The sequence below is a fragment of the Vigna angularis genome, chromosome 4, assembly GCF_016808095.1.
Source record: "Vigna angularis cultivar LongXiaoDou No.4 chromosome 4, ASM1680809v1, whole genome shotgun sequence".
In the NCBI taxonomy this organism is placed as follows: domain Eukaryota; kingdom Viridiplantae; phylum Streptophyta; class Magnoliopsida; order Fabales; family Fabaceae; genus Vigna; species Vigna angularis.
In genome coordinates, this window is record NC_068973.1 from 40,692,610 (window position 1) to 40,718,685 (window position 26,076).

Consider the following 26,076-nt stretch of genomic DNA (forward strand, 5'->3'; position numbering starts at 1 on the left):
TACAAAAACTTTTATGAACTTTCAATTTAGTATTTTTTTTAAGTAAAAACTTCTTAAATGAATAGTTATATTTAATATAAAAATAGTTTTTATTCTTAAAAAGTCAATGTTAAATCTTATATAATATCAGCGTATTTCATTACGGACAAAAATTAAAACACTCCGATGTTAAAGTTATAATTTAGATATGACTTTACAGAAAGTGTTCTTGTATGAAATATGATGGAATGTGAAAAATTAACTAATCCTATTTATAAATATTAATTTTGTATATAAACAAATACTTTTTTTCATTGGCGTTAATAGAAATGATGTAATTGTGGATATGCTTATATGTGTTTATTTTATGTTCCAATTTTATAAAAAAAAATGTCTGGAAAGTCAAACATATAAACAATTAATTATGTTATTACATTATACGCTATATAATCTATTATGGGGATTTTTTTATTGTAATAATAATAAAAGTAATGTATAATTAAAAATAATAAATAAAATTGTAAACAGCTTCAGTTTTATATTCAATTTCATTAGCAAATTACACGAGATATTCAATCTTAAATCTGATTCGAAAATTTAGTGCTTAGATAACCTTTGGGGTCTTTTTTTTCATGCACCTACATACATCTAAATTTTTAAATTTACTTATTTTATTTATTTTGAAACTTTAATATGATAACATGTTATAACTACAATTCAAACAGTCAACCATTAAACCGTGTATTATATAGTCATTTAGTTAGTTACAACTTAGATGGTTAATCGTCCATAAAAAACAAATTATTAAGATCAAATAGTTATTTAAGGACCGAACTGATAGTTTATTAGATCATATTGTTTAAATAAGAGCATAGTAGACCAATCATAAAATTGTTTTACTTCATATCAAAATAAGCCCATTCACAGTAATCAAAGTAGATCAATCCAAAATCTGTTTTATTCAAAGTCAAAACAAAATTACTCACGTTTAAATAATAATTAAACCAACTTTAATTAAAAATTTACCACAAAATTTATAAAAAAAAAGTTTGAGACAAAAAAAATATAAATTTTGTATTTCAAAATATGTTATATTTCAAATAGTATAATTTGAATATAAAATATATTTTATTTTATATAATCTAAAATATAATTTTTTATATCATATAATTTAAATTATGTTTTTTACTTTACGAATAGAATTATATAATTTATAATACAAATTTTATTTCAAATTATATAATCCAAGACATAAAATAAAAATATCTGTACAATTCAACATGTAAAATAAAAAATATATTTTAAATTACAGAATTAAAATTATATTTTTTTAAATGTAAAATAAACTCTGTCTGGAATTGTAGGAAAAATGAAGGTCTTGCTTGAATGAATTACACCCCTACTCCATGAAATGAAGGGGATACGGGAGGAAGAAAAAGACAAACTTTTCTCGTAACAAAATAAATTGTAACTTTTATTCAGGTAATAATGTTAAAATAAAACTGGCTACATTAAGATTGTTATTTTAATCTTGATTAAATATGTAAAATGAATATTACTATTTAAATATATTTCCATCAATCCTTTTAGTTATGGGTTTAAGGTTTTTGAATATTATTTTTAAAATAAACATGATTTTGACTTTTTAATTTTTAATTATCTCATCAAACGAGCTAAATGAGAGATACTTGATCATTAAGGCTTTGTTCACTTAAATGAATTCGGGGAACAGTAATTGAATAGATTTGAGAGAATTTGAAGGTAAATTTTTTGTTGTTTATTTGAATGGATTTGGAGGTAAGTGAGAGTGAATTTAGAAGTAAAATTTGTGAGAATTAGTGTAGAATTTGATAGATGTAACAGATTAAAAAAATTTACTTCTAAATTCACTCTCACTTACCTCCAAATTCACTCAAATAAGCAATAAAAAATTTATCTTCAAATTTATTCAATCACTCTTTCCGAAATCTATTTAACTAAAGAAAGTAACAACAAACTTTTGAATCTTTTTCTTTTCCTTCTATAATAATTGTTATAGCTTAAATTCGAATAAATTTTCGGTTGAAATACATTCAACTTGTCTTAAAAAAATGTTAGGTCATGAAAGAAGAACTAGTATTTTTCTATTAACTGGAAAGCTATTTTCAGAAAATTAAAATAAAATATATAGAACATCGTAAACACTGTATATTATTGTGTTGTGATTGAATGGTTTAACCTAAATTCAAAGTGCATATCGGGTGACAACGATGCCAAGAGTCAAGTAACCGACCAAGAAGAAAATCAAGACTGTTCATTATAAAGAAGTTAGTCTTTTATTAAAATTATGTATAATATCATTGTTTCTATTTCAAGAAACAGTCACACGTTTTTCATTGACCTGTTTTTCCTCTTTTTAAGTGACTTTTTTCTCTCCTTAGATCTAATTCAGGTTAAACAAAAAAACTTTATCCCAAATAATTTATAAATGAAAGTAGTGACTAATTGGCTCTTATTTATAGAATGGGTATGAATAACGTATGATATTCAATCTGAAAAAAAAAAATACATGTTACCACTTTCTTAGTGGTTAAATATTCGTTTAAAAATTTCTCACGAATATTTTAAAACTCGTTAATATTTAAAAAAATATTTTATAGATTTTTAAAATAAAATTACAAAACAAAATATAAAATATAACATAAATAAAAAGTTTATTTAAATTTAATAAAACATAAATTAAACTTTTATTTTATTTTTTTAGATAATAAATATCAATAAATACAAATAATATAATACTTATATTTAACCTATTTATAAATAAATATTAAAATATTCATGTGAATAATAAATTTTTGAAAATACTAATTATTCATACAAATATTCACACACACGTATGAATATTTTGTCCATCAAATTGCCATGGTCCACTTTTAATAAATTGCAGTAAATATTAAGAAAAATCAATTTGAGTCTTTGCTGTGGCTGTTTGCTAGACTTGGAAAATCTAATCATTGGTCGGTGAACTCACGTCATTCTTTTGCTACCCACTTCCACCAAATTATTCTCTGCACTAATCAAACAACTTATATTTACATTTTATTTAGTGAGTGAAAACTAAAGGGGATAATGAGTTATTTTAAAATTTAATCAAGGCTTCAAACCTACGTATTTTGTTATAATACAGAATAACTTTTTATAATCTATACCATAACGTAAATACTAAAGATAATATGGTAACTTTTAAAGAACAAAGTTTATTAGTCATATCAGACAGATGTTCAACAAATATTTTTTACGATATCAAAATCATTATATAGATATATATAACAAACTTTAAAATGTCAAATATATTACATTTATTAAAATTTTAATTATATATTAATTTATATATATATATAAAAAGGGGAGTGAAGACCCCTCAGCCACCAGAATGATCTGCTACTTTTGATGGTTCAACTATAACATGTTTAATTACCATTGTCTTCACAATTTTTGTAACTATTATTGTTCCATTTTATATTATGTTTATTAACTTGCCTAATTTATTAAACTTTAAAGAGTACGCAGTCGAACTATAATCTTATTAGTACAGAAAACAGGTTCATAGATGTAAATTATATAAGAGTCCCATTATACAATAAAAATATCAACATACTTTGTAATCATAAAGGTGGTATGTAGCAATAAAAGCGGTATATTTTTTATTTTAGAAAAGACATCATTTTAATTAAAGAATAAGCGAAAATATGTACGAGTATTTCACAACACATGCTTATAGAGGCTTGTATTGTCTATGTAGTTCTTATTTCATTAAGAAATAAATTTGGCTGTTGCATATCAAAACATAAATATAATTTTGAATAAAAAATTTAAATACAATATATTATTTTTTGTATTTTAATTTTAAGTGACATTTATGCATTTTACTCGTGGTTTAAAACTGCAAGAGTTGTTTTAAGTTAAAGACTTTAATCATATCAATTGAGATGTCTAGGCCTAAATAGGAATTTATAGATTATAGATTATAATATTATAATTAAAGGTTGGAGTGTTGGAAGTCTTACCTCGACTAGAGATAAAGATAATTTATATGAAGTATAAACCTCACTTTACAAGTCGGTTTTGTGAGATTGACTTTAGTTTAAACACATTTATGATATCAGAATCATGGTTAGAGTTAAGTTTAAATCCATTTACTAGGAGTTGTAGGTTTTTGAAGTTGCCTTCGGAAATTATTAAGGATCAAGGTAGCTGAAATTTTCAAAGATATTGGATTATTGCTCTGGGCCAATTGAATTGCAAGAGGTGTTCAAAACAAATTGTTAAGGTTTGACATGCAATCTGTTTTCTAAAGCTTTGTCTCCACATAGCATGGCTGACACGAATTATAACATATTTTTAGATATAATGTAACATAAAAGAGGAACAGTGATGATGTTGTTGTTGTGCTGCCGTTGGGTCCCAAAATGATTTGCGATGTTTAGACGCCTTAAGTTTTTCCAGTTTCTTTTATTTATTTTTAATTAATGTAATTAATTAATGCTTTATTTTATTCAATAAAACTTCGACACACATAGCGTTATCTGTTTACTGTGTGTGTAGAAACGAGCAAGATGTTTGTTTCAATAGTTTTGAAAGGAAATGAATGAACAAATTTACTATTCATGCAGAGATTTGCATCATCGCAAAACGAAGATATATGCGCTGAATTACTGTTCATACAACGTGATTTTACCGATTTTTTCCAATTATTAGACTACCAAAACCCTTGCTAGGAATTTACATACAAAACATGTTTGTTTATAAATTTAATTGTAAAGATTCAAAGGAGACAATTTTAAAATATTAGAGATCTAAAAGCCAAAATATCTCACAATAATCAGAACTAAAATTTTCATATTTAATAATATATATATATAATAAGATAGCGATAGCCAACTCAAAGTCCCGCAGTTTTTTTTTTTTTTTTAAAGAAGAGAATGGGAAGCACAGAGTTATTCCCGGCACATGAGGTCACGGGGCAATAAACAAATATCAAAAAGGCAGGCCCACCATATTAGCCACGTGTATGGCTAGGATTTCTCCCTTTTGGAGGACCCCGATGAAGTTATCGACATCGCTTTCTTCACCCAACGGATATATATATTTACAAAGACAGCATCCAACGGTCCTCAACGCCCCGGCGGTTGCCGCCCTTCAAACCATTCCACTGTATTCGATTACCGCAACGGTTCTCACTAATATAAGAGAAATCGTCACCAAACAAAATAACAATTATTAAAATAATTACAAATATCCTATCACCAACGTTCACTAAAAAAAAAAAAACTTTGAGCAGTTGCTGTTGCCATATATTAAAGGCATAGGAGCGTGTTTATAATCGTTTAGTGGCTCAGACCCATCTCTTCTCAAAGCCAGGGTCTCTACTCCTATTATGTTCATATGTTTTATGGTCTATGATAACTATATCATAAAGTTCTTCCTCTGATATGATTTTAAGAGATCAAGTTCTAGTAAACTAATTCAAAGGCCACTGATCGGTTTGTTTTGAAGAAGATCAACGCCTGTTTAGCTTCTTTTCTTTTCTTTATTAACTGTTTGATCCGAATTCGGTGTCGTTTTGTTTGATCCGTTAAATCTGAATGGACGCCGTTCTGACGCCTCAGCCTCCCAACAAGAATACCAGAATCAAAACCCCGAAGAAAAAAGGAGGAGGTAATTTCAATTCTTATAAACGCTCTGAGAATTTTGACGCCTATGCAGGTCTCTTGAACCCTCCTCCTTCACGCGCCATGTCATTCTCCTACTCTCAACCGCTCTCCGCTTCTTCTATCTTCAATCACCACCGCCACGCGCAACAACAACCACCTCTGCTTCCTCTTCCTCACGCTTCCGGAGGCATTCGAAGCAGAGACAAGTCTCTGACACCGAAGAAATCGAAGCCAACGAAGCGAGAGGAAGCGAAGAAGAGATCGGGCACGCAGTTTCTTATTGTGGCCTCTCAAAACCCCTGGGGTCCGGATCCCAAGGACCTTCCCAGACTGGTCCCGGGGATGGGAAACGTCAACGACGTCGTCTCGGCCGCCGTTTTTAATTTGGCTCCGCCGCCCAGTAGTTTGCCGTTACCCAACTTTTCTCTCAGATCGAAACTCGGTTGCAAAGCGGAAGCCGCTGCCGGTAGTGGCGTTGACGACGGAGCAACCAACAATCTCCGGCGACTTCTACGCCTCCGGTGACGTTGTAACCCTCTCTTTCTGTCTCTCTACCTCTCTCCCGGTTTCGTGGTCGATCGTGTGTAACATGATCGAATATGCTTGGTGTGTTGGGTCACGTTACTCGATGCTTGCACCTACTATTATCTTTCTACAGTGTTATTATGTGTAAATAAAAACATCGGCGAGGGTAAATTGCTGATGCGGGGGTGTTGGTGAATATGCTTTGTTTTGTTTTGTCGTGTGGTGTTAGTTGAAGTTGTGCACCGCCTATGGTTTTTTGAATGGGATGCACATAATGATGATTGGTAGTTCTTTGGATGTGAACTTTTGTATGTACCATCCGTTTGGGCTAAAAAGTCCGTTTCATATGTGTTTAAATTATCAGGTTATTATTATCCTTGTTATTATCTATCTAATTTCTCTCTGCATCTTTTTTCTTCTAATTAACGTGTAATCTTCTTGTTAAACAGTTAGATTAGGCTTTGTATTAGCTAGCAGCGTTAGGGAGTTGAGAGAATATATAAAATCATAGAAAGGTTGACTTGATTAAATGTAAGGTGGTGAGAGATCTGGGAAGGGTAAGAATTTTCCGTGTATGATTTAATAATTTTAGAAAAAAATTATTTACAATCAAAAGACGACACTCTTTGCTTGTTTTAATACGTCTGAAATTTTGTCAAATTATTAATTAGCCTAATTTTACATAAATGTTAAGAAAATTTTACATTGATGATTAATTTTAAGTTGGAAGAAGTTTTAAATAAAATTTTAAATAAAATTTTAAATAAAAAATTATAATAAATTTAATACTTGTTTTAGAACACTTTAGAGAAAAAGAATTTATAAGTACTCACTCCAGATTTAATCAAGTAGGTGCACCTCCTATGGTTCCAGTGTTATTCAAAATTTGTGTGTTATGCTTTTCTTTATATTATTTTTCTCTTGAGGTTGTTTTAAATTACAAAAATGAAGAGTAACTCCCTTCACATATAAAAAACACAGTTAGATTATATTTTTTTATTTACCCAGACCATGTTTAAAAACGTTGTATTAATCTAAAGTTATTTGTATGCATCAAATTTCATGTAATATACATTGCTAAAAAATATATAAGTATGAATATTTAACTACTAATATTATAATTATATATTTTGTTTTGTTTTAAAACTAAATTGCAGATACACAACCATATTACTTAAAAATTTATTTTGTATAAAATTATTATGATAATATTTGAATTTCAATTCTTCTTTTGAATTTAGTTAAAAATGATAATTTACATACCACTAATGTTGATTAATAGTTGAGATTTAAGTTTTATGGAATTACATGACTAAAAAAATGATGTAGTCGTGATCCGGCCATATTGAAGATGGAAAAATATGTTGTGATGTCCCTAGGTTTTCTTGCAGTGAAAAGTTAACTCAACTTAAAAGATAGTTTCAAAATATAAAATGGAGAGAATCTCACCTTAAAAGCATAAGAAACGCATAAAAGAAAATTACATTAATATCAAAATGAATAAATAACCATGGGTTTTTCCATATTTTTAACACAATTTAAGCATTTTACCGACAGATATACCAAGTAATTAGGGTGATAAAAAAGCACACTTTTCAATATTATTGTTGCATGCATGTGATGTTTCTTCTCTCAACATCGGGGTGTGTTTTTGTGGTGGTTGTGCACCAACTTGGTATATGAAATTTACTCATTTATCCTAGTTTCATGACAAATTAGTAACAATAAATGCACCGAAATTCACTATAAGATTAATGGAATCAACCCCTGAAAAAGTACATGCAAAACTTTGTTTTAGTAAAAGATAATATAATAATATATATATATATATATATATATATATATATATATATATATATATATATATATATATATATAATAGCATACGTGTTTTTAGTAATTAGGAATTGAGACTAGGAAACTACCGATCTTATCTGAATGCACTTTTTAGTTAGAAGACGAAGATAAAAGGTATTCCATTTTCCCTCAGTTGAGTTTTGAAGAGAGGAAGAAAACAAAAATGGCAACCGTGTTTGATTCAGAGACGAAGGTTGTTAAAAGTTAATCTCGTTCTTAATTATTAATCAGAGATGAGTAAAACTCTTTTATCAATTAAAAACTAGTTTTGACGCGTGAGAATAATAATAAAAAAACGAGAGAGTAACTTTAAAATTTAAATTATGAATAAACGACGAGAAATCCAGACAATCATTCGCCTGTCCAATAATGTTTTTTCTTTTGTAATGAATGAGGTGTGTCCACTAACCTTACGTTTGTGCCTTTTGTTGATTTGAAATTTTACTTTGACATTTTAAAATAAACAAAGGATATTGGAAATAAAATATACGAGATTCGTCGTAGATAAGATTATAATCGCTATCAGATTTATTGTTAAAGTATCAAAGGCTTTAAACTAATAATTTATAATTAAGAACATTTTTACAGTGTAATTAATAATTTACACATTCAGTGCAAAGTTTCTGTTTCTGAAGATTCTAAGGAGCAGTGAAAAACTCTCCGCTTACCTATTTTCAGAATAGAGAACAAAGTAATTTTTTAACTTTTAATTGAATAATATTAAATTATTATTTTTAATCCAAGTAATACATTGATTGAATAAATAAAACATTGGTGTGTGGTTATATGGTTAAATTATTTTATTAATTAAGTGTAGGGGTGAGGAATTATTATTTGGCAAATAGTAGGGTATGAAGAGAAGGAGGACCTAATGGTCACATGAATTATAGATAGCTGGCAAAAGGTTGTCTCTGGGTCAGTCATAGTCAGCCTTTCTTTTGAATTTCATTTCAATTTCATTTCATTTCCTCTCTCTCTCTGCACCTGCAACAACTCGTTAGGGGTTTCAAGTTCGTTGGAGCCATTGTTGTTTGTGCAGATCCTTGATCTGAAAATGAGTGCGTCCAGGTTCATAAAGTGCGTCACCGTCGGAGACGGCGCTGTCGGCAAAACCTGCTTGTTAATTTCCTACACCAGCAACACTTTTCCCACGGTTTCTTTCTTTCTTTCTTTGCCCTTTTACATTTTCCCCTTCTCAATTGTAGCTCTTTTGCTGTTGAAATTACAGATATATGCGGTGGAATTATTTGAAGTTTCCAGGTGGACTTTGACTTGGTTTCCCACTTTCCTAATATGGAGATTCACTACACTGTCGTCGTTATTTTTATTTTGAAGCATTCTTCATTAACCAATCGAGTGTTTCGATATTACTCTTACTAACAGATGCTCTTTGTTCTCTTTAGTGCTTAATCTATTGATTTTGGTTTTCTTCTTCAATGAGTTATGTAATGCATTCCGGTTTCACCGTTTGTCGTATTATGATTACAGGACTACGTGCCTACCGTTTTTGACAATTTCAGTGCTAATGTTGTTGTGGATGGAAGCACAGTAAACCTGGGATTGTGGGATACTGCTGGTAACATGGCAACCGATTCAGTTTATATTGAATTGGGTATTTTTCTTTTTTAGCATATTGTTTGTTTGTTGTGGTTAACATATTTTTTGATTTACAGGTCAGGAGGATTATAATAGACTAAGACCCTTGAGCTATCGAGGAGCTGATGTTTTTATACTTGCTTTTTCTCTCATAAGCAAGGCTAGCTATGAGAACATTGCCAAGAAGGTTTATTTCTTTACTTTTATGTGCACAATTCAATTAGGACGGTCACCATTTGAATCGATTTCTTCACTTAGTATGATATAACTGATGAGGTTGCTGTTCTCTTTTATTTCTTCTCAGTGGATTCCTGAACTAAGGCACTACGCTCCCGGTGTTCCAATAATTCTCGTTGGAACGAAGTTAGGTAAGTGTTCACTCCTTTCCTTCGTTCAATCATATGGTCCTAGGTTAACAACCAATGCAGACGATTCTGTTAGAGCTACCTGCTGAACTTTGGATACTGAAAGGGTTTTCTTGACTTCAAAACCCAGTTCTTCACATCAGTTTACTTTCTTATCCTATCAAAGCTATTCTATTTTTTTCATTTTTGTTTTTCTACAAGGTCATATGGTTCTTAATTTCTTTCATGCACACACCAACCTAGAGCGTAAAATGGTTTAAACAGCGTCTTAGACACATTGCTTTTCTCATTTTCATAAGTAGTTATTATTTCTTTTAGCTAAGGGATTATTAATGCCCTGGTGTATAATGCTTTCAGAAGTTGGTATAAAGTGTCTACCAAAAATAACATGTTCTCATTTCTCAATGCTGAGCGCTTGTTACTGAAATGAAAAGGAAAGAACTATTGAGTTTGAATCAATGTTATGGAGTTGAGAAAATCCTAGAATTTGTTTTTGTGAGAAGAAAATAGATGCAGGACACATAGTTCACAAGACTTATATCTAGATTGTGCATAACAAAAGTAGCAATTTTTTTTCTTCACCAGGACTTAGTTCACTATCAATTCTTTTTCTATGGTCAATACTGCTTAAAAACAGTTTTCGGCAAATTCAACACCTCCAATGTTGAATGGTTTATTAAGTGTAAACCCATAATCTTGTCTGCAGATCTTCGGGAAGATAAGCAATTTTTCATGGACCACCCTGGTGCAGTGCCAATAACTACAGCACAGGTACAAAGTACCATAAATTTTCTTAGCCCCTCCCCCTTTCTCTTGCTAGAGGGGAAGTTACGAGTTCTTCATTCAGAAGTTACATGGATCTTGACTTTGATATTTGTTGTGAATTTGGTTGAAGGGAGAAGAATTAAGAAAACTAATTGGTGCTCCTGCCTACATCGAGTGTAGTTCAAAAACGCAGCAGGTGCGGTTGTCACTTAACACATGCAGTGATTTTTTGTTTTCATGTTGTGTATATCACGAGTGCTAATGTACCCTTAATACCAGAATGTGAAAGCCGTGTTTGACGCTGCCATCAAAGTGGTTCTTCAACCACCAAAGCAAAAGAAAAAAAAGAGAAAAGCGCAGAAGTCTTGCTCAATATTGTGATTAAGAATCAGAGGCTTGCTGAACATTGTGGTTAAGAATCAGAAATGAGTAGGTGGTAGTGACTATTCGGCCAACCTCTGGTGCTGCCTCTCATTGGTTTGTCTTGTTTTGATCCCTATCCTATGTAGCTGAGATCAGGAAGCTGTGTATAGTTTGGACTGACTTCTTAGGCCTTTATAATCACATGATTACTGGCTTGTCTCGTTTCATACTCTGTAATTACAACTAGCTCAATTACATAACTCAGTGCCGACCTATTTCCTTCTACTACTGTTATTACTATTATTGTATGTTAGTAGCCTTCTAAAATACTGCTTGCTTTGTGAATGCGGTCATATTCATAAGGCCTTTGTGGTGTCTTATTTGGATTTATTTAATGGTTTGGACAGTTGTCGCACATTTTACGTTTTAACAATTATGGATGTGGTTCTGATTGAAGGATAAAATTCCATTTTGGACCATGGGATGTTCCATTTAAATATTTACACTGTTCTACGTGTTATTGCATATGTGGATCCAGAGCCTGGCGTGACTTTTTTAACCGCACAGATCTTAACTGTTGAAATTTCTTCATTTTGTATTCGAATAAAGGGGTAGAGGTTACTAGTCAACTATAGTGGATCTGGTTTCAAATTCAAACTAAGCTTTAACTTATTTTCTTAGCTCAAAGACTCGTCATAAAATAGGGGGTTTCTTGGAACATGATGGATATTCAACGTAAGCCCCTCCTTTTCCAATACAAATAGTATATTACACTAAAAGAATTAAAATAAGGCATAATGGCATACTAACCTATTTTTCTCTTTGGAATTGTATAAGTTTTGATATAACACACACACACACATATATATATATATATATATATATATATATATATATATATATATAAAGATTAACATGATCTTTTAAAAATTACACGGATTGCAAAAGTAGTTGAGTTTGAAAGGTAAAAAGAAACTTATTTTAAATTTGATGGATTGAAAGGGTAGTTGAGTGGAGTATTTTTGTTATTTTAAATTATACAATATAAAATAAACATTTATTTTTCACACAAAGACACCCCAGCAAAGCCTTGTAATTAATTTGATGTAGCTGTATTCTTGCTTTGGGAATACAAATATCTCATTTTCCTTCTCCAATACGTCACTTTTCGTGCAAGTGGATAGAAAGTTTATGTAACCATGTATTTCTCTGACAACAATTCAGCAGAGAAATTTATTTGGTTTTTAATGACGTCCAATTAAAATTAAAATTTCATCTTTAATAACTCATTGGACGCCATTAAAATAATGTGAACCTACAGGAGGACCACTGCAGTATCATCCATAGTTACACTCTGAAATAAATATGACGAGACGTGATATAATTATATTTACCATAAAAGGGTGGAATTGTATTCTGATTTTTTTGTCATGGATGCATATCAGAGCAATTACGGGAATCTTCAGCCTTAACAAAATCCAGAAAAAGTAATATATTTCACTATTGTTTAGCAAAGAATATCTAGAAGCTGTACACTAAAAAACAGGAGCATAATCACATTATGTAGAACAAGTTGAAATAATTTTCTTGGTATCATAGGACCTTATCTCACAACATCACCCACAATTGCTTAACCAACTACAGCAAAACATTGTTCACAGAGGACAGAATAAGTCAGAGAAGGTTGGGTTTTCTTCTGTCCTATACCATCGCTAGAAGCAGATCCCTAAGCAGAGTTTCTGCTCAAGAAACTTCCAAATCAAAAGGAAATGCAAACATGTTTTTGGTACAACCAAATGTCCAAGAATTGACGAAAACAGACGGAGAGAGTTAAACAACTTCAAACATCCTTATACTCTAAAATATGTTTTTGTCTATCAATCGTGTTTTTTACTCCCAAAATCAACTACAGATTGAGAAATTTCTTTTCTTAATACAGTATTGGAGGTTTATGGCTTTTACCTTAATACAATGAATGCTTACCTACATATGTATTCCATTTGTTGCCATTCTTTTACCGTAACAAAAAAAAAGTATAATAATAAATTATAATTAAACTTTCAGTGGAGTAAATTCTTTTTTTAAATATTTAGTTCGGCTTGAATATATGCAGTTTTTATATAAATGAAATTACTTATGAAACTTAAAATAAAATATTAAGAAATCATAAACCACAAATCTTTAAATTCAAATTTCTCTGCGTTTTTAACCTTCTAATTCAAGAGAAATAATACAAGACGGAAAGTTACACTTTTTCTTTGTGCTTTTATATTTCTTTATATTTCTAGACTGTTCCTTTATGACTTTCTTTATACCAGCTTTTGAAAAATAGAAGGGGGAAGCATAATAGTGGGCGAGCCTATATTCTTCTTATTTCATTAAAAAACACAAAAATAATTTGCAAATACCACTTTTGCTTATAAGAGGTTGCTTCATCTAATGTCGATTGAAATGTAATATTTGATATGTTAAAATTCTTACATTATTGTTATGGTTCATATTGTTAACTTTACTTGTTAACTTTTTGACAAGTATACCAAATCGTTACAAGTAATATAGAGAAAGTTTAGAGTATTGTTTTCCCAAAAGATTTGTGCAACACATGATAAATCTTTCTTTTATAACTCAATTAGATATCAAAATGCACAAAACAACACAAAAGAAACTTTTTTTTGGTATTTTATCAAACAGTTGGTGTGCAAGAAATTATATTTAAAAGAAACTTTGTTGGAATTGGGTTCTGTAAAATATATCATTATTTCATTCAAACATTCACATCAAACCATACTAGTCCTAATCCCTTAGCAACTAGTTCTAAATTTATATATCAAAATGTTAATCCCTTAGTCAATTTAACATACAATTGTATTAAGTCCGATGTTAAGAATGACCAAGTTATTGAGTCTATCCCTAGATCCCAAATCACTTAGGTGCTCTATCTATATCCATGTTCAAAGTTACTTTCCATTAATTAGAAACATTCAAATAACATTATATTTCCATATAGTAAATTCAAGAAAGAGCATATAAACGAATAACGATATATTGAACATGAAAATTACATCAGAGTGAGTTCATTACATCAAATTCCAACGAAAAGAAAAATTTAACTACTCATAATCATATAGAACGTACACATTTGACGCAATCTCTTGCGATAATGGTGTCTTAATAACTCGAAGTAGTCTCCTGAAGTTCCTCATATGTTTTTGTTTCTTTCCTGTGTCCGGAACTTCTCTCGTTCTTTCTGTCTATTTCGCACTTTAAAAGCCAATTGAAAAAATAACTAATTCGCTAAGCCCACAACTCTTTATGCGCTAAGCAAATATTCAACTGCAGCATATCTTTAATTGTCCGCTCAGCGAGTTGTGCTGGTGTGCTGAGCACTCATGTATAAATTCTTGTACAATTTATTACACAATTTCCTACTTCTAATTATAACTTTTCAATAGAAAAAACACATTATTTCATGAATAAATACAAATTTTAAGTTAATTAATAAATCTAAAAACATGTATTTTTCTTTCTTATCACATATTTCGTTTATACGAAAGCAAAGTATGCATATTGTACGTTGAAATCTTAACTTTTTAAAACACAATTTTCCTTGAAATATCGATTTTTCAAATTTGAGATTTTTTTCTTAAATATGAAAGTGTAATAATGATCGATTTCAAATACTAACTGCCAAATTGTCTTTTGTGCTGTGGTGTGGCTCAATCGCAGTAGTTATAGTCCGTGTTTACAACCTTTTATTTTCCCCCTTCTCTTTTTTCTTTATTTCTTTTGAATTTGATTCTGCAAAGTTCAGTTCAATTCAATATAATTTTCCCTCTTTTCCCTCTACGTTTGTGTTTGCAGTTGCATATAACGATTAGGGTTCATGCTACACTGACCTTGGTTTCGGTGTTTCAAGTTCAGACACATTCTTGTCTGCGTACATCATTCCTCTGAAAATGAGTGCATCCAGATTCATAAAGTGCGTCACCGTCGGTGACGGTGCTGTCGGCAAAACCTGCATGTTGATCTCCTACACCAGCAACACTTTCCCCACGGTTGCTTTCTTTCTACTTTGCTCTTTCACTCTCTCTCTGAACTGTAACTATTTGAAGTTCAAATTGGAGATATATGCGGTGGATTTGTAGTTTCCAAGTAGAGTTTGAGTTGGTCACCTACTTTCCTGATATGGAGATTCAATATACTGTCATCGTTATTGTTATTTTTAAGCATCCTTAAAAACCAATCGAGTGCTTCGCAGTTATTTAATACTGTCTGTTACTCTCATTAACATATGGTCTTTGTTCTGTTTGATGTTTATCCTTTCCAATTGATTTTAGTTTTCTTCTTCGATGAGTTATGCTATGGCTTTCTGATTTCACCGTTTTTCATATCATGATGACAGGACTACGTGCCCACCGTGTTTGACAATTTCAGTGCCAATGTTGATGTGGATGGAAGCACCGTAAACCTGGGTTTGTGGGATACTGCTGGTAACATGGCTACTAACTCAGTTTATGTAGAATTGAGTGTTGTTTTCTGCATTTTTTATTTTTTTTGGTTTAACATATTGTTTGATTTAGGTCAGGAGGATTATAATAGACTGAGACCCTTGAGCTATCGAGGAGCTGACGTTTTTATACTTGCCTTTTCTCTCATAAGCAAGGCTAGCTATGAAAATATTGCTAAGAAGGTTTGTTTCTTTTCTTTCATGTGAAAAATTCGGTTAAGATGCTTTCCCTTTAAATCAATTTGTTCACTTATTATAATATAACCGATGAAGTTGTTCTTTTTATTTCTTCTGTCAGTGGATCCCTGAACTAAGACATTACGCCCCTGGTGTTCCAATAATTCTCGTCGGAACCAAGTTAGGTAAGCATTTAACTCCACCCTTCGTTGAATGGATTGGCATAGGCTATTGTTTAACCACTGTGATCATGTTACTGTTAGAGCTTCCTGCTTAGCTTTATTTAATTAAAGGCTCTGTTAGTTTTCCTTTTTCAACGTCAAAGGACGCCTCGTATCAGTTTATTTATTACCCAATCACATCATGTATATTCTAATTTGTTGGATTTTTTGGTGACATTTGCTTCTTAGTTTCGTTATTCTTGTAACGACTTAGAGTATGAAATGTTTTTTTTTGTGTGAATTCTAATTTGATTTGTTCTGTGTGAAGAAAAGGAAATCAGTACAGTGTTCATAAAACTTTTATGTAACTTTTTTATTGATGGAACATAACAAACGTGGCAATTTCTCCTCTTGCTATGATAGTAATTCACAGTTAAATTTCTACGTGTGGTGAATGGTGCTTTTAACAGTTTTTGCCAATCCATATCTTGAGTTGGAATGATTTGACAACTAAAAATGCATGATTTGTCTGCAGATCTTCGGGATGATAAGCATTTTTTTATGGATCACCCTGGCGCTGTTCCAATCACGACAGCACAGGTAAGATATATAACAAATTTTCCTAATCCCCCATCTTTTGATAGAGGGGGAGGTACGAGTTCTTGATTCAGAAATAAGATTGATCCCCCGTTGATATTTGTTTTCACTTGGTTGAAGGGAGAAGAATTGAGAAAGCTGATTGGTGCTCCAGCCTACATTGAGTGTAGTTCAAAAACACAACAGGTGAACTTTCTATCTTTTGCTAAAATATTTTGTAGCGATTTTTTCTGTCTTAATACACAGATTGTCATGTACTCTTGGGATGGCAGAATGTGAAAGCTGTCTTTGACGCTGCCATCAAAGTGGTTCTCCAACCACCAAAGCAAAAGAAAAAGAAGAGGAAGGCTCAGAAAGCTTGCTCCATATTATGATCGAGAATCAGAAATTAATATTAGGCAGTGACTGTCTGACCAACTCTTACTGCTGCATCTCATCAATTTGTATTATTTTGTTCCTTGTCCCCCTTCTGAAGCGAGCAGGAAGACGTGTACAGTTTGAACTTGCACTGTTTGGATCATCCATCATTTCATATTCTGTAACTGAAATTAACTTAATTATATAACTGTCCATTTCCTTGTGTCATTTTTTGTTTTTTTGTAAACAAAAGGTGTTTAAGGCTTGTACTTGGGATTTAACTCTCATTTTGATTTTTGTTGCCTTGATATGCAATTTAAAGTAGTTGTACAATAGAAGAGTCGAATTCAAAACATATACGAGGGAGGAGAGTAGACCTAAGTATTACACATATTTTTAATATTTTATAGAATATATATTTAATTAATTCAGTTTTTATTTTAATTATCATATATAATTTATTTTTAAACCTAGGGAAAGTGTAACATTGTTTTTGTTGATTGTATATTTTATAATTAAAATAAAAATATGATGAATTATTCACACCAACCCAACCAAAAGAGGTGGGTTGATATAACATTTTCAATCTGAAAGTTTAAACTAACTTGATTTGTCAAACTTTGACATGCTAACTCCACGAGTCAGTTGGGCCAATTCGTTAACTCATTAGAAAAATTTGAATTGAATAATTTGACTAAAGTTTGATATAGTCCAATCAATATTTGATCCATATCAGTTGAAGTCTAATACAATTCGGCCAAAATTTGAAACAACTCAAAACAATAGCTCTTTCATATTGAAATTAGTCCATCCACCTGTTTTTATGTAAAAAATAAAATAATTCAGTTGGTTTCTATTTGATATTATATTTTCGATAATCGGACAAAAAATAGGTGAACTAATATGTTAGTTGAGATATAATGTTTAACCGATATGTTAGCTGAGATATAAAGTTTAACCGATTTTTAATTGGTGAATTAATCCGACTAAACCTACTTTTGATGGGCCAATGTCATGTTTAGCTTAAAGAGATCGAATTAACCCATTTTATCATTCCTATTTGTAATGATTTCTTTTTCAACTATTTTCTGTCCCTTGTCTTTTATTATTTTATTATTTACAATTGAAGAACAGAATTAAAAACATAATCTTAAAAATACAAGATATCAAACTAAATTTAATAAAAGAGAAGTAAGGAGTACATTAATTATTTAGCTATACAATTTTTTAACACATAATAATATTATTATTAGAGATTTTCTAATTGAAATAGAGTAATAAATACACAATTTTAAGATTTCTACAATAAATTTGTTGAAAGAGAAACTAACCATAGTTCAAATTGTTGTTAAATAGTAGTTATTTTATACTCCTCTCTATGTTTTATGATTGCTGTAAGAATAATAAGAGACTCAATCTTTACTTAAAGAGTTATAAATGTAATTATGATTTTATAATTTTAATAAGGGTTAAATATGTTTTTAGTCCCTTAAGTATCACACGATTTTGGATTTAATCCCTACTCAAAACTTTGATGGCTTTTAGTCCTCATAGTTTTGAAACTATTATAAATAGTCCTTAATTTTGGATGGCGTTAACTTTTGTTTGACGTGGCTAACGGCCAGCCCACGTCTGATGCCAGGTATGAGTTTATTCTCTGTCACGTTTTCCATTTTTTTTATTCCAAATTTGCACACAAGTCCCTAACTTCTTCAATGTTTACACTTCAGAAGGAACACTGAAATTAGGGTTGCTTAGATGGGGCGAGTTGCTACGCAAATCTCTCTTAGGTTTGGAGGTTGATGACTTGCGAGAATAGGGATAGTGGCTTCGTGATGGGTTTTTTGTGTCTCTGGCTCCTTGGTTTGATTCCTGCAGGTTTTTGGAGGTTGACGCGTTGGCTTGCACGAGGTGGTCCGATGAAGATGAAACCACCATCTGGTGGCTCTGGTTTTCTCTCTTGACGATGACGGTGCGATTTGAAGGAGATGTCGCTGGCGCTTCCACTTCACCAGGTAATGGCGGCAGCTCAAAATTCACAGCACCACCATGACTACTACACTGCTGAATTCCACCTTTTTGAATAGTCTGCATAAAGTTGAAGTCACCATAGCATATTTGGCCACCATTATTAGCCTCAGCAGAATGTGTGGATGGTTGTTCTAGATGATTCAAACACCCAGTAAGAGCAATTTCTTCAGGCAAAGTACCTGGATTAGAAACATCTGTGTTTGATAGCCTTGAATTATTCTCCAGAGAAGGATCAAAAGCCGTTCGAACTTGATCTGGATTACTGCTCTCAATCCCAAAATTGGACCTCAAAATAGAGTTGATCTGGATTACTGCTCTTATTCTGTTCAACCTCAAAATTCTTCATTGGAGTCCCTTTGATTTGGGTTTCGCCTTCTTGGACCTCATTGCGGTGTTCCTTCTGAACCCTAACAGTGTTCCTTCTAAAGTGTAAACATTGAAGAAATTAGGGACTTGTGTGTAAATTTGGAATAAAAAGAAAAAAAAACGTGGCAGAGAATAAACTCATACCTGGCATCAGACGTAGGCTGGCCGTTAGCCACGTTTAAACAAAAGTAAACGCCATCCAAAATTAAGGACTATTTATAATAGTTTCAAAACTATGAAGACTAAAAGCCATCAAAATTTCGAGTAGAAACTAAATCTAAAATCGTGTGATACTTAAAGGACTAAAAACATATTTAACCCTTTTAATAAACTATACATTAAAAAAAAGTATAATTAACGGTGACGATAGATAAAATTAGACGAGAGGGAGTATACGTATACCCCGAAAAACAAACTCCAGTTATTATAGTATAAAAATTAGACTTGACATGTTAACAATTTTTTTATAATAACATTTTGACAAGTCGAGCATGTCATTATTCTATTGGTCATTTAAATTTATTTTTAAAAAAATATTTAAAACGAATTAACTACAAATCATCACTTGTAAGTGGTCAAAATATTGTTAAAAAAATATTTTTCTAAAAATTAATGGTAGCTGTTGGAAGAATTAAAACCCTAAACCCTGAAGTTGTATGATATCGGGGCTGTAAAAGAAGTTGTCTGTCTGTGACGGTGATTTGGGTGGAAGATGAGAGGGCTGAACAGAGCAGTGCTTCTAAGCAGAGCCCTTAGAAGCAATTTCACCGCCGTGTCTAGTGCTACTGCCACCCTTCAACGAGCGGTTCCCCATGGCACGATCACCGTGAGAGGCAACAATCCTTCTGTGAATGGGTTTAGATACGTTTCGTCTTCTTCCACTTCTCTGGCTTATGATGCCCAGACCAAGGCCTTCAACCCCAAAGAACTTGTCCTATTTCAGTACCAGGCCTGTCCATTCTGCAATAAGGTTGCAGGTGAATTCCCCTTTTAATTCTCCATTTCTCCCTTTTTTTCTACTTAGATTTTCAGTCCTTAATCTTAAACACAAAATTAGAAAATTTATCTCTTTTAAATTTTAATACATTTTAATCCTCAAATTTTAAAAATAAATCAATATAGTGTTTTTAACTCAATAACCGGAACAGAATTAGTTCTTTTTCGGCTGTTAAATGGCTTTATTTGACATTTGAGATGCATCAAAAGGTTAAATAGTTTAAACGCTAGAAATAAAAATGTATGAGACATCGACAAATTCTAATGGTAAGTTAGATTTTGAGACTAAAAACATTTCAACCTTGTAATTATCAAGGGTTCAAAATTTCAGAACATAAGTTGCTATTTTATTGGTTTGGTTTTGCAGCGTTTCTGGACTATTACGATATTCCGTTCAAAGTTGTTGAGGTGAATCCCATCAACAAGAAGGAGATCAAATGGTCCGACTACAAGAAAGTGCCCATCCTCACTGTTGACGGTGAACAGATGGTTGATTCTTCAGGTTCTTAAGAAACTCTGTTATTAATGTTTTCGTTTATGTGTTCTATGCATTTTAGTAAAACCAATAAAACCAACAGTAGTTGAGACGAGTAATTCGACTCTCCAGTCTCGTAACTATTGCGTAAATTCACTATTGTGGACATTACTTCATTCTACAACCGGTCAATTTGGTGTGAGAGAGGTTAATTAAGTGTAAAAGAAAGAAAGAAGTTTCAGATACCTTATGTTGCAACAACAGAAACTGTTAACAAATGTGGTTGTAACTAAACTCGCCTTCCTTTTTTGGCAGACATAATTGATAAGTTGATCAAGAGGATACATCCAGATTATGATCTAAATGCTGAAGAAGAGAAGAAGTGGCGAGAGTATGTTTGCTATCGTCCTTCTCTGATTATTTATTCTAGATTTTTTTATTCTTTACTACATTGTTGCATTGCTATCTTAGTTCTTTGGTAACACAAGGTTACACCTCTGGTGCCCCATTTTTAGGAGTACTGTTTTATTGCATCGTAGCTATTGGTTGTCTTTTTTTGTAATATTTGATGCAAGATTAAGTACCTGTATATATAACCGACTGCTTCCATAGATATGAACATTATGTTGTGACATGTTATATAGGTGGGTGGATAATCACTTGGTGCATGTCTTGTCACCAAATATATATCGAAATGTTCCTGAAGCTCTTGAATCATTTGATTATATCACCACCCAAGGTAAGATTTTGACTAAAAGTCTGTCTGTTATAAACTATTATTTTATTTATTTCAAAACACGAAAAGGATAGTTTTACATATTAGCAAACATGATAGTGTGTTGTTTATCGTTGGTTACATCTAACAGATGAACTATAGGCTGATAATGTTTTTATGGCCGACATTGTGCTTCTCCGCATCTCTTTGAGCCATATTTCATTTCTAAAAAAAAAATGGTTGACAAATACTGACCATATTTCATTTCACCTCAATTTTTTGGTGTCATTTTCTGAATATGGAGGAAAATCATTATTGGATCCTGATAAATCTTTGTTATTTTCAGTTACTTGATGCTTATTTGATTAATCTGTATTGACCATAAAATATGTAAAATGAAATGGGTACTAACTTACCCTATTAATGCATGACAGTAAACATACCTCTTGATCCATCAACCTATTTTTCTTCTTCAAATTTAAGTATTCCTTGTTAAATTGTATCCGCATGGCTGTGAATAGTGACACTTATTTAAGGCACACCAACGGAGGGACGGAGGGGAAGCTTTAATTCAATTGCTGTTAAAATATACACTAGGTGTATGCCTTTTGTAAGCCAATGCTTATCAAACCTTTCAAGCCTTATTATTTTAATTATACCTCCTCACTGTTTGCTAACTTTCCTTCTCACTCTCTCCTATTTAACCTCAATTTCTTTTAATCCCTAAGTCTGTTGTGTGATACTATGTAAACAATTTTGTTTCCTTCTACATGCAGGAAATTTCAGTTTTTCTGAGAGGTTAGTGGCAAAGTATGGTGGGGCTGCAGCTATGTATTTTGTGTCAAAGAAATTGAAGAAGAAACACAACATCACCGATGAGCGAGCAGCACTGTATGGAGCTGCCGAACAATGGGTTGATGCTTTGAACGGCCGTAAATTTCTTGGTATGTTCAAATAACTTGATCCAAAACATGCTGGGTATGTAAGTTACCACGAGGACTCAACAAGCTCTTATATTCTTGATTTTTGCAGGTGGGTTGTATCCTAATTTAGCAGATCTTGCTGTGTTTGGTGTTCTGAGACCCATCCGCCATCTCCAGTCAGGTAGAGATATGGTAGAGCACACCAGGATTGGGAAATGGTTTTCTGAAATGGATCGTGCAGTAGGACAGTCTTCTAGGGTGAGTGAGCACAGCTAGAAAAACTGGAGGAGTAAGTTTTCAGTCAATGAATTGGTTAAGCAATCCCATACGAAGAAATGAAATTAGTTTTATTTTACTGAGTTTGTTGAGTGTTAGTAAACACGACAAACACTTATAATTCATCCTGTGGGTGTAGTGATGTGTGATCACATGCTATTCTGGTAAATCCGGGTATATGTATACAATAAATGTTTATTTGACGCTGCGGCAAGCGCAACAATATCTCTTTTTGCTTCATCTTGTTTAATCATGCAATTATTGGACTGTAAAAATTGACCTTTTTCTTCTAGTTTAGCCTAGTTAGTAAGTATCATGATGATCTACGCTCAAATATTGTTATGGAGAGTGAGATGAGAAACACACGGGTACAGCTGCATGCATACCTCCTAACAGTTAAATTGACCCGTTCTGTCATCCGTACTTACAGTGGTTTCCTTTTCATCTACTTTCTTTCACTTATCTTTTATTTCTTTACAATTCAAGCAAGAACATTAAAGAATTAATCTCAAAAATACAATATATCAACTAAATTTGATAAAAAAAAAAGTAGGGACTAAATTAATAATTTAGCTATACAATTTTTTAACACATAATAATTATAATAATATTATTATTATTAGAGATTTTGTAATTGAACGAGAGTAATACATACACAATCCTAAGATTCTACAATAAACTTGTTGAAAGCGAAACTAACCAAATGGTAGTTCAAATTCTTGTTAAACAGTAGTTATTTTATACTCCTCTCTCTGTATTATGATTGCTGCAAGAATAATAAGAGACTCAGTCTTTACTAAAAGAGTTATAACTGTTGTAAAATCTCACAATAAAACAATAAAGATCCTGAAGCGTGTAGATCATTGTCCTTAACAGGATATAACAAGAACTTCTTAGAATTTCTAAGGATATCAGCACTAGCAAGGATCTCTAAAAAGAGAATGAAATAAACCCAGAATATTAGGAAAAAAAGAAGAAGAAAAGAGAAAGAATGAAACCAAGAGAAGAAAGAATGAGAGAAGAATGATTTTTTATGATGTGTTTTTGAGTAAATGAAATGCTTTACTTATAGAGTTGGTGAACCAAGCCCAAGATCCAAAATATCAGCTAGAAAAAATGATTTTTTTAATAAATTAAAACGTTGCAACCTAAAAAGTAAAACGTTGGCAACAACATTTGCTGGGAGACTTCGGATTGTAACGTTCCAACACTTCTTGCGGAACATGCAAAATCAAACCCAAGATATTTTGCAATATCAGTATAACGGTACTCTTTTTATAACAATCCCCCACATATTGCAAAATATATATACAAACGAAAGAGAAAATAAATTATTTTGGGTTTCACAAGATGTATAGCATCAGAACTGGTATAACAAGCTATATGAACCAGTCTTAAATCAAGAAACTTAACACACAATATAGTTGGTATAGCAAGCTATATGAACCAAAGACACTTGAGTGTGTTAGAGGTTTATTAATCACAGTACATCCCCACAATCCTTGCTGTTATCGATGTGATGCGCTTACTAGGCCATGCGCGTGCCCGGTATTCATGAGTGCTCTAAAGATCATGCCAATATCTCATGCAAACAGTTCTACTTGACACTCATATAGGTGATTTCATCAAGTGCATGCTGCAAATCATATATCACCCATAAGGGATATGAAAATCATTAAAAACTTTGTTTAAGTATAAAGTTTAACCTCTCAATAATGCAATCTCTAGCACTTTCGCACACACCATACGAATGAACATATTTGATTTAAAATCAAATTATCAGAATTAACAAATGACTTGTTTTTACCCATATGAACCTTATTTATGGGATCTCCAATAACAAAGGTTGGGTTACCATCACTTGTTTGTTTGCTAGTGGCTTAAATCTCATTCCCCTCGATGTTTCTAAGGTTATATTTCTTCCCTAGAGTTTTGTCATAAGATATGCTAGATTTCGTTCTGACTTCACATAGTCAATGAAAATAGTTCCATTCTTTAACTACTGGTTCACCAAATTGTGTCTCAATCGGATATGTCTATTCTTTCCATTCTAAGGATCATGATGATCTACACTCGAATATTGTCATGGAGATTGAGATAAGAAACACACACAAACAAACACAAGGATAAAGCACCTTTGGAATTTTTTAGCTTGATTTACATTTTTATGTATATGACCCATGACTCGAATTTTTCATGGTAATATGTGACTATTATGTTACAAAAATTAAATAAAATATCGTAGCATGCAAATCTACGACTAAATGGATCGAAATGTCTATGCTAAAAATTCTTGTTTCATATTAGAAAATGAGATAATATTATACAGAAAAAACTCAATCGGTTGTATAAGAACAAATCACTCACTACTAAACTACAAAGTTTGAGATTTTTTGTTGGAGGGAAAATAAATTCTGCCTCCAAACCTAAAATAATGGAGCTTTAAACTAAACGAGCAGGACACGGGTCGGTGAAATTAAGCTGTAAACACTATGTTAAGGTTTATATATTTTATAATTAAAATATATATATATATATATATATATATATATATATATATATATATATATATATATATATATTTATTTATTTTACGTATTACAAATTGAGTAAGATATGATATAATAAAAAGTTTAATTAAGATATCAATAAAAGTGTCAAATTAAGTTATGGCCATAATTAATTCTAACTCGCCTATTTGTATAAGATCACTAAATGAAAGTGAGAAAAACAGGAGTCGAAACCCAATTGAAAATATAATTAGAAAACATTCAAATTGAAAAAAAATCATTTAAATCTTAAGAAATATTGTTTAAAGAGTGAAATTGATAAAATAATTATTTAATTTGAAATTTTTTATTTAAAAGATAAAATTAGAAAACAAATATAGAAAAAATATTTTATATATTAACACAGGTATTATATATATATATATATATATATATATATATATATATATTATATTTGTATTGTACGAGGATGGATTAAGTTAATATATAAAAATAAGTTAATATATAAGAGAAAAAATAGGATAATAAAAATTATTTGAATAATAACAATAAAAAAAGAAAAAAAATAAAATTTTTATACAAAATTTTCCAAAATAATAATAATAGTAAAAACTATAAATAGAATAATAATAAAAAAGTAACAGTTTTGTACAAAATATTTCAAAACAACAATTATTTCTAAAAAATCGTTAACAATTATATTTTTCTATAAAGTCAGTTAATAATAATATTATAAAAGAAAAATAAAAATAAAAACTGTTACACAAAGTGGTATTTATCATTTGATATAGATATAAATAAACTATCAACTCACATAAAAAAATGGTTGGACAGGTTATATT

General features: G+C 31.3%; 4 protein-coding genes across 5 annotated transcripts; all 4 read left to right on the forward strand.

Moving 5' to 3' along the window:
- The first annotated feature begins 5,176 nt into the window (after positions 1–5,176).
- Positions 5,177–6,585, forward strand: LOC108342136 (uncharacterized). Its single transcript, XM_017579851.2, has one exon. It carries the CDS (start codon positions 5,604–5,606, stop codon positions 6,195–6,197), a length of 594 nt encoding a protein of 197 aa, XP_017435340.1. The 5' UTR covers positions 5,177–5,603; the 3' UTR covers positions 6,198–6,585.
- Positions 6,586–8,950: 2,365 nt separating this feature from the next.
- Positions 8,951–11,428, forward strand: LOC108342806 (rac-like GTP-binding protein RAC1). Its single transcript, XM_017580617.2, has 7 exons — positions 8,951–9,207; positions 9,543–9,630; positions 9,728–9,837; positions 9,955–10,018; positions 10,722–10,786; positions 10,911–10,976; positions 11,060–11,428. Exons 1-7 carry the CDS (start codon positions 9,109–9,111, stop codon positions 11,159–11,161), a joined length of 594 nt encoding a protein of 197 aa, XP_017436106.1. The 5' UTR covers positions 8,951–9,108; the 3' UTR covers positions 11,162–11,428.
- Positions 11,429–14,829: 3,401 nt separating this feature from the next.
- On the forward strand, positions 14,830–17,239 carry LOC108342808 (rac-like GTP-binding protein RAC1). Of its 2 annotated transcripts, XM_017580619.2 has the most exons (8): positions 14,830–14,877; positions 15,005–15,198; positions 15,546–15,633; positions 15,724–15,833; positions 15,949–16,012; positions 16,524–16,588; positions 16,706–16,771; positions 16,858–17,239. In XM_017580619.2, the coding sequence occupies exons 2-8, from the start codon at positions 15,100–15,102 to the stop codon at positions 16,957–16,959; spliced, it is 594 nt and encodes a 197-aa protein (XP_017436108.1). In that variant the 5' UTR covers positions 14,830–14,877; positions 15,005–15,099; the 3' UTR covers positions 16,960–17,239. The 2 variants fall into 2 exon arrangements, with proteins under 2 accessions (XP_017436108.1, XP_017436107.1); XM_017580618.2 differs by lacking the exon at positions 14,830–14,877 and having other exon boundaries at positions 14,889–15,198.
- Positions 17,240–19,958: 2,719 nt separating this feature from the next.
- Positions 19,959–22,962, forward strand: LOC108342805 (uncharacterized). Its single transcript, XM_017580616.2, has 6 exons — positions 19,959–20,316; positions 20,703–20,837; positions 21,126–21,201; positions 21,455–21,549; positions 22,302–22,469; positions 22,558–22,962. The coding sequence occupies exons 1-6, from the start codon at positions 20,052–20,054 to the stop codon at positions 22,722–22,724; spliced, it is 906 nt and encodes a 301-aa protein (XP_017436105.1). The 5' UTR covers positions 19,959–20,051; the 3' UTR covers positions 22,725–22,962.
- Positions 22,963–26,076: the final 3,114 nt, after the last annotated feature.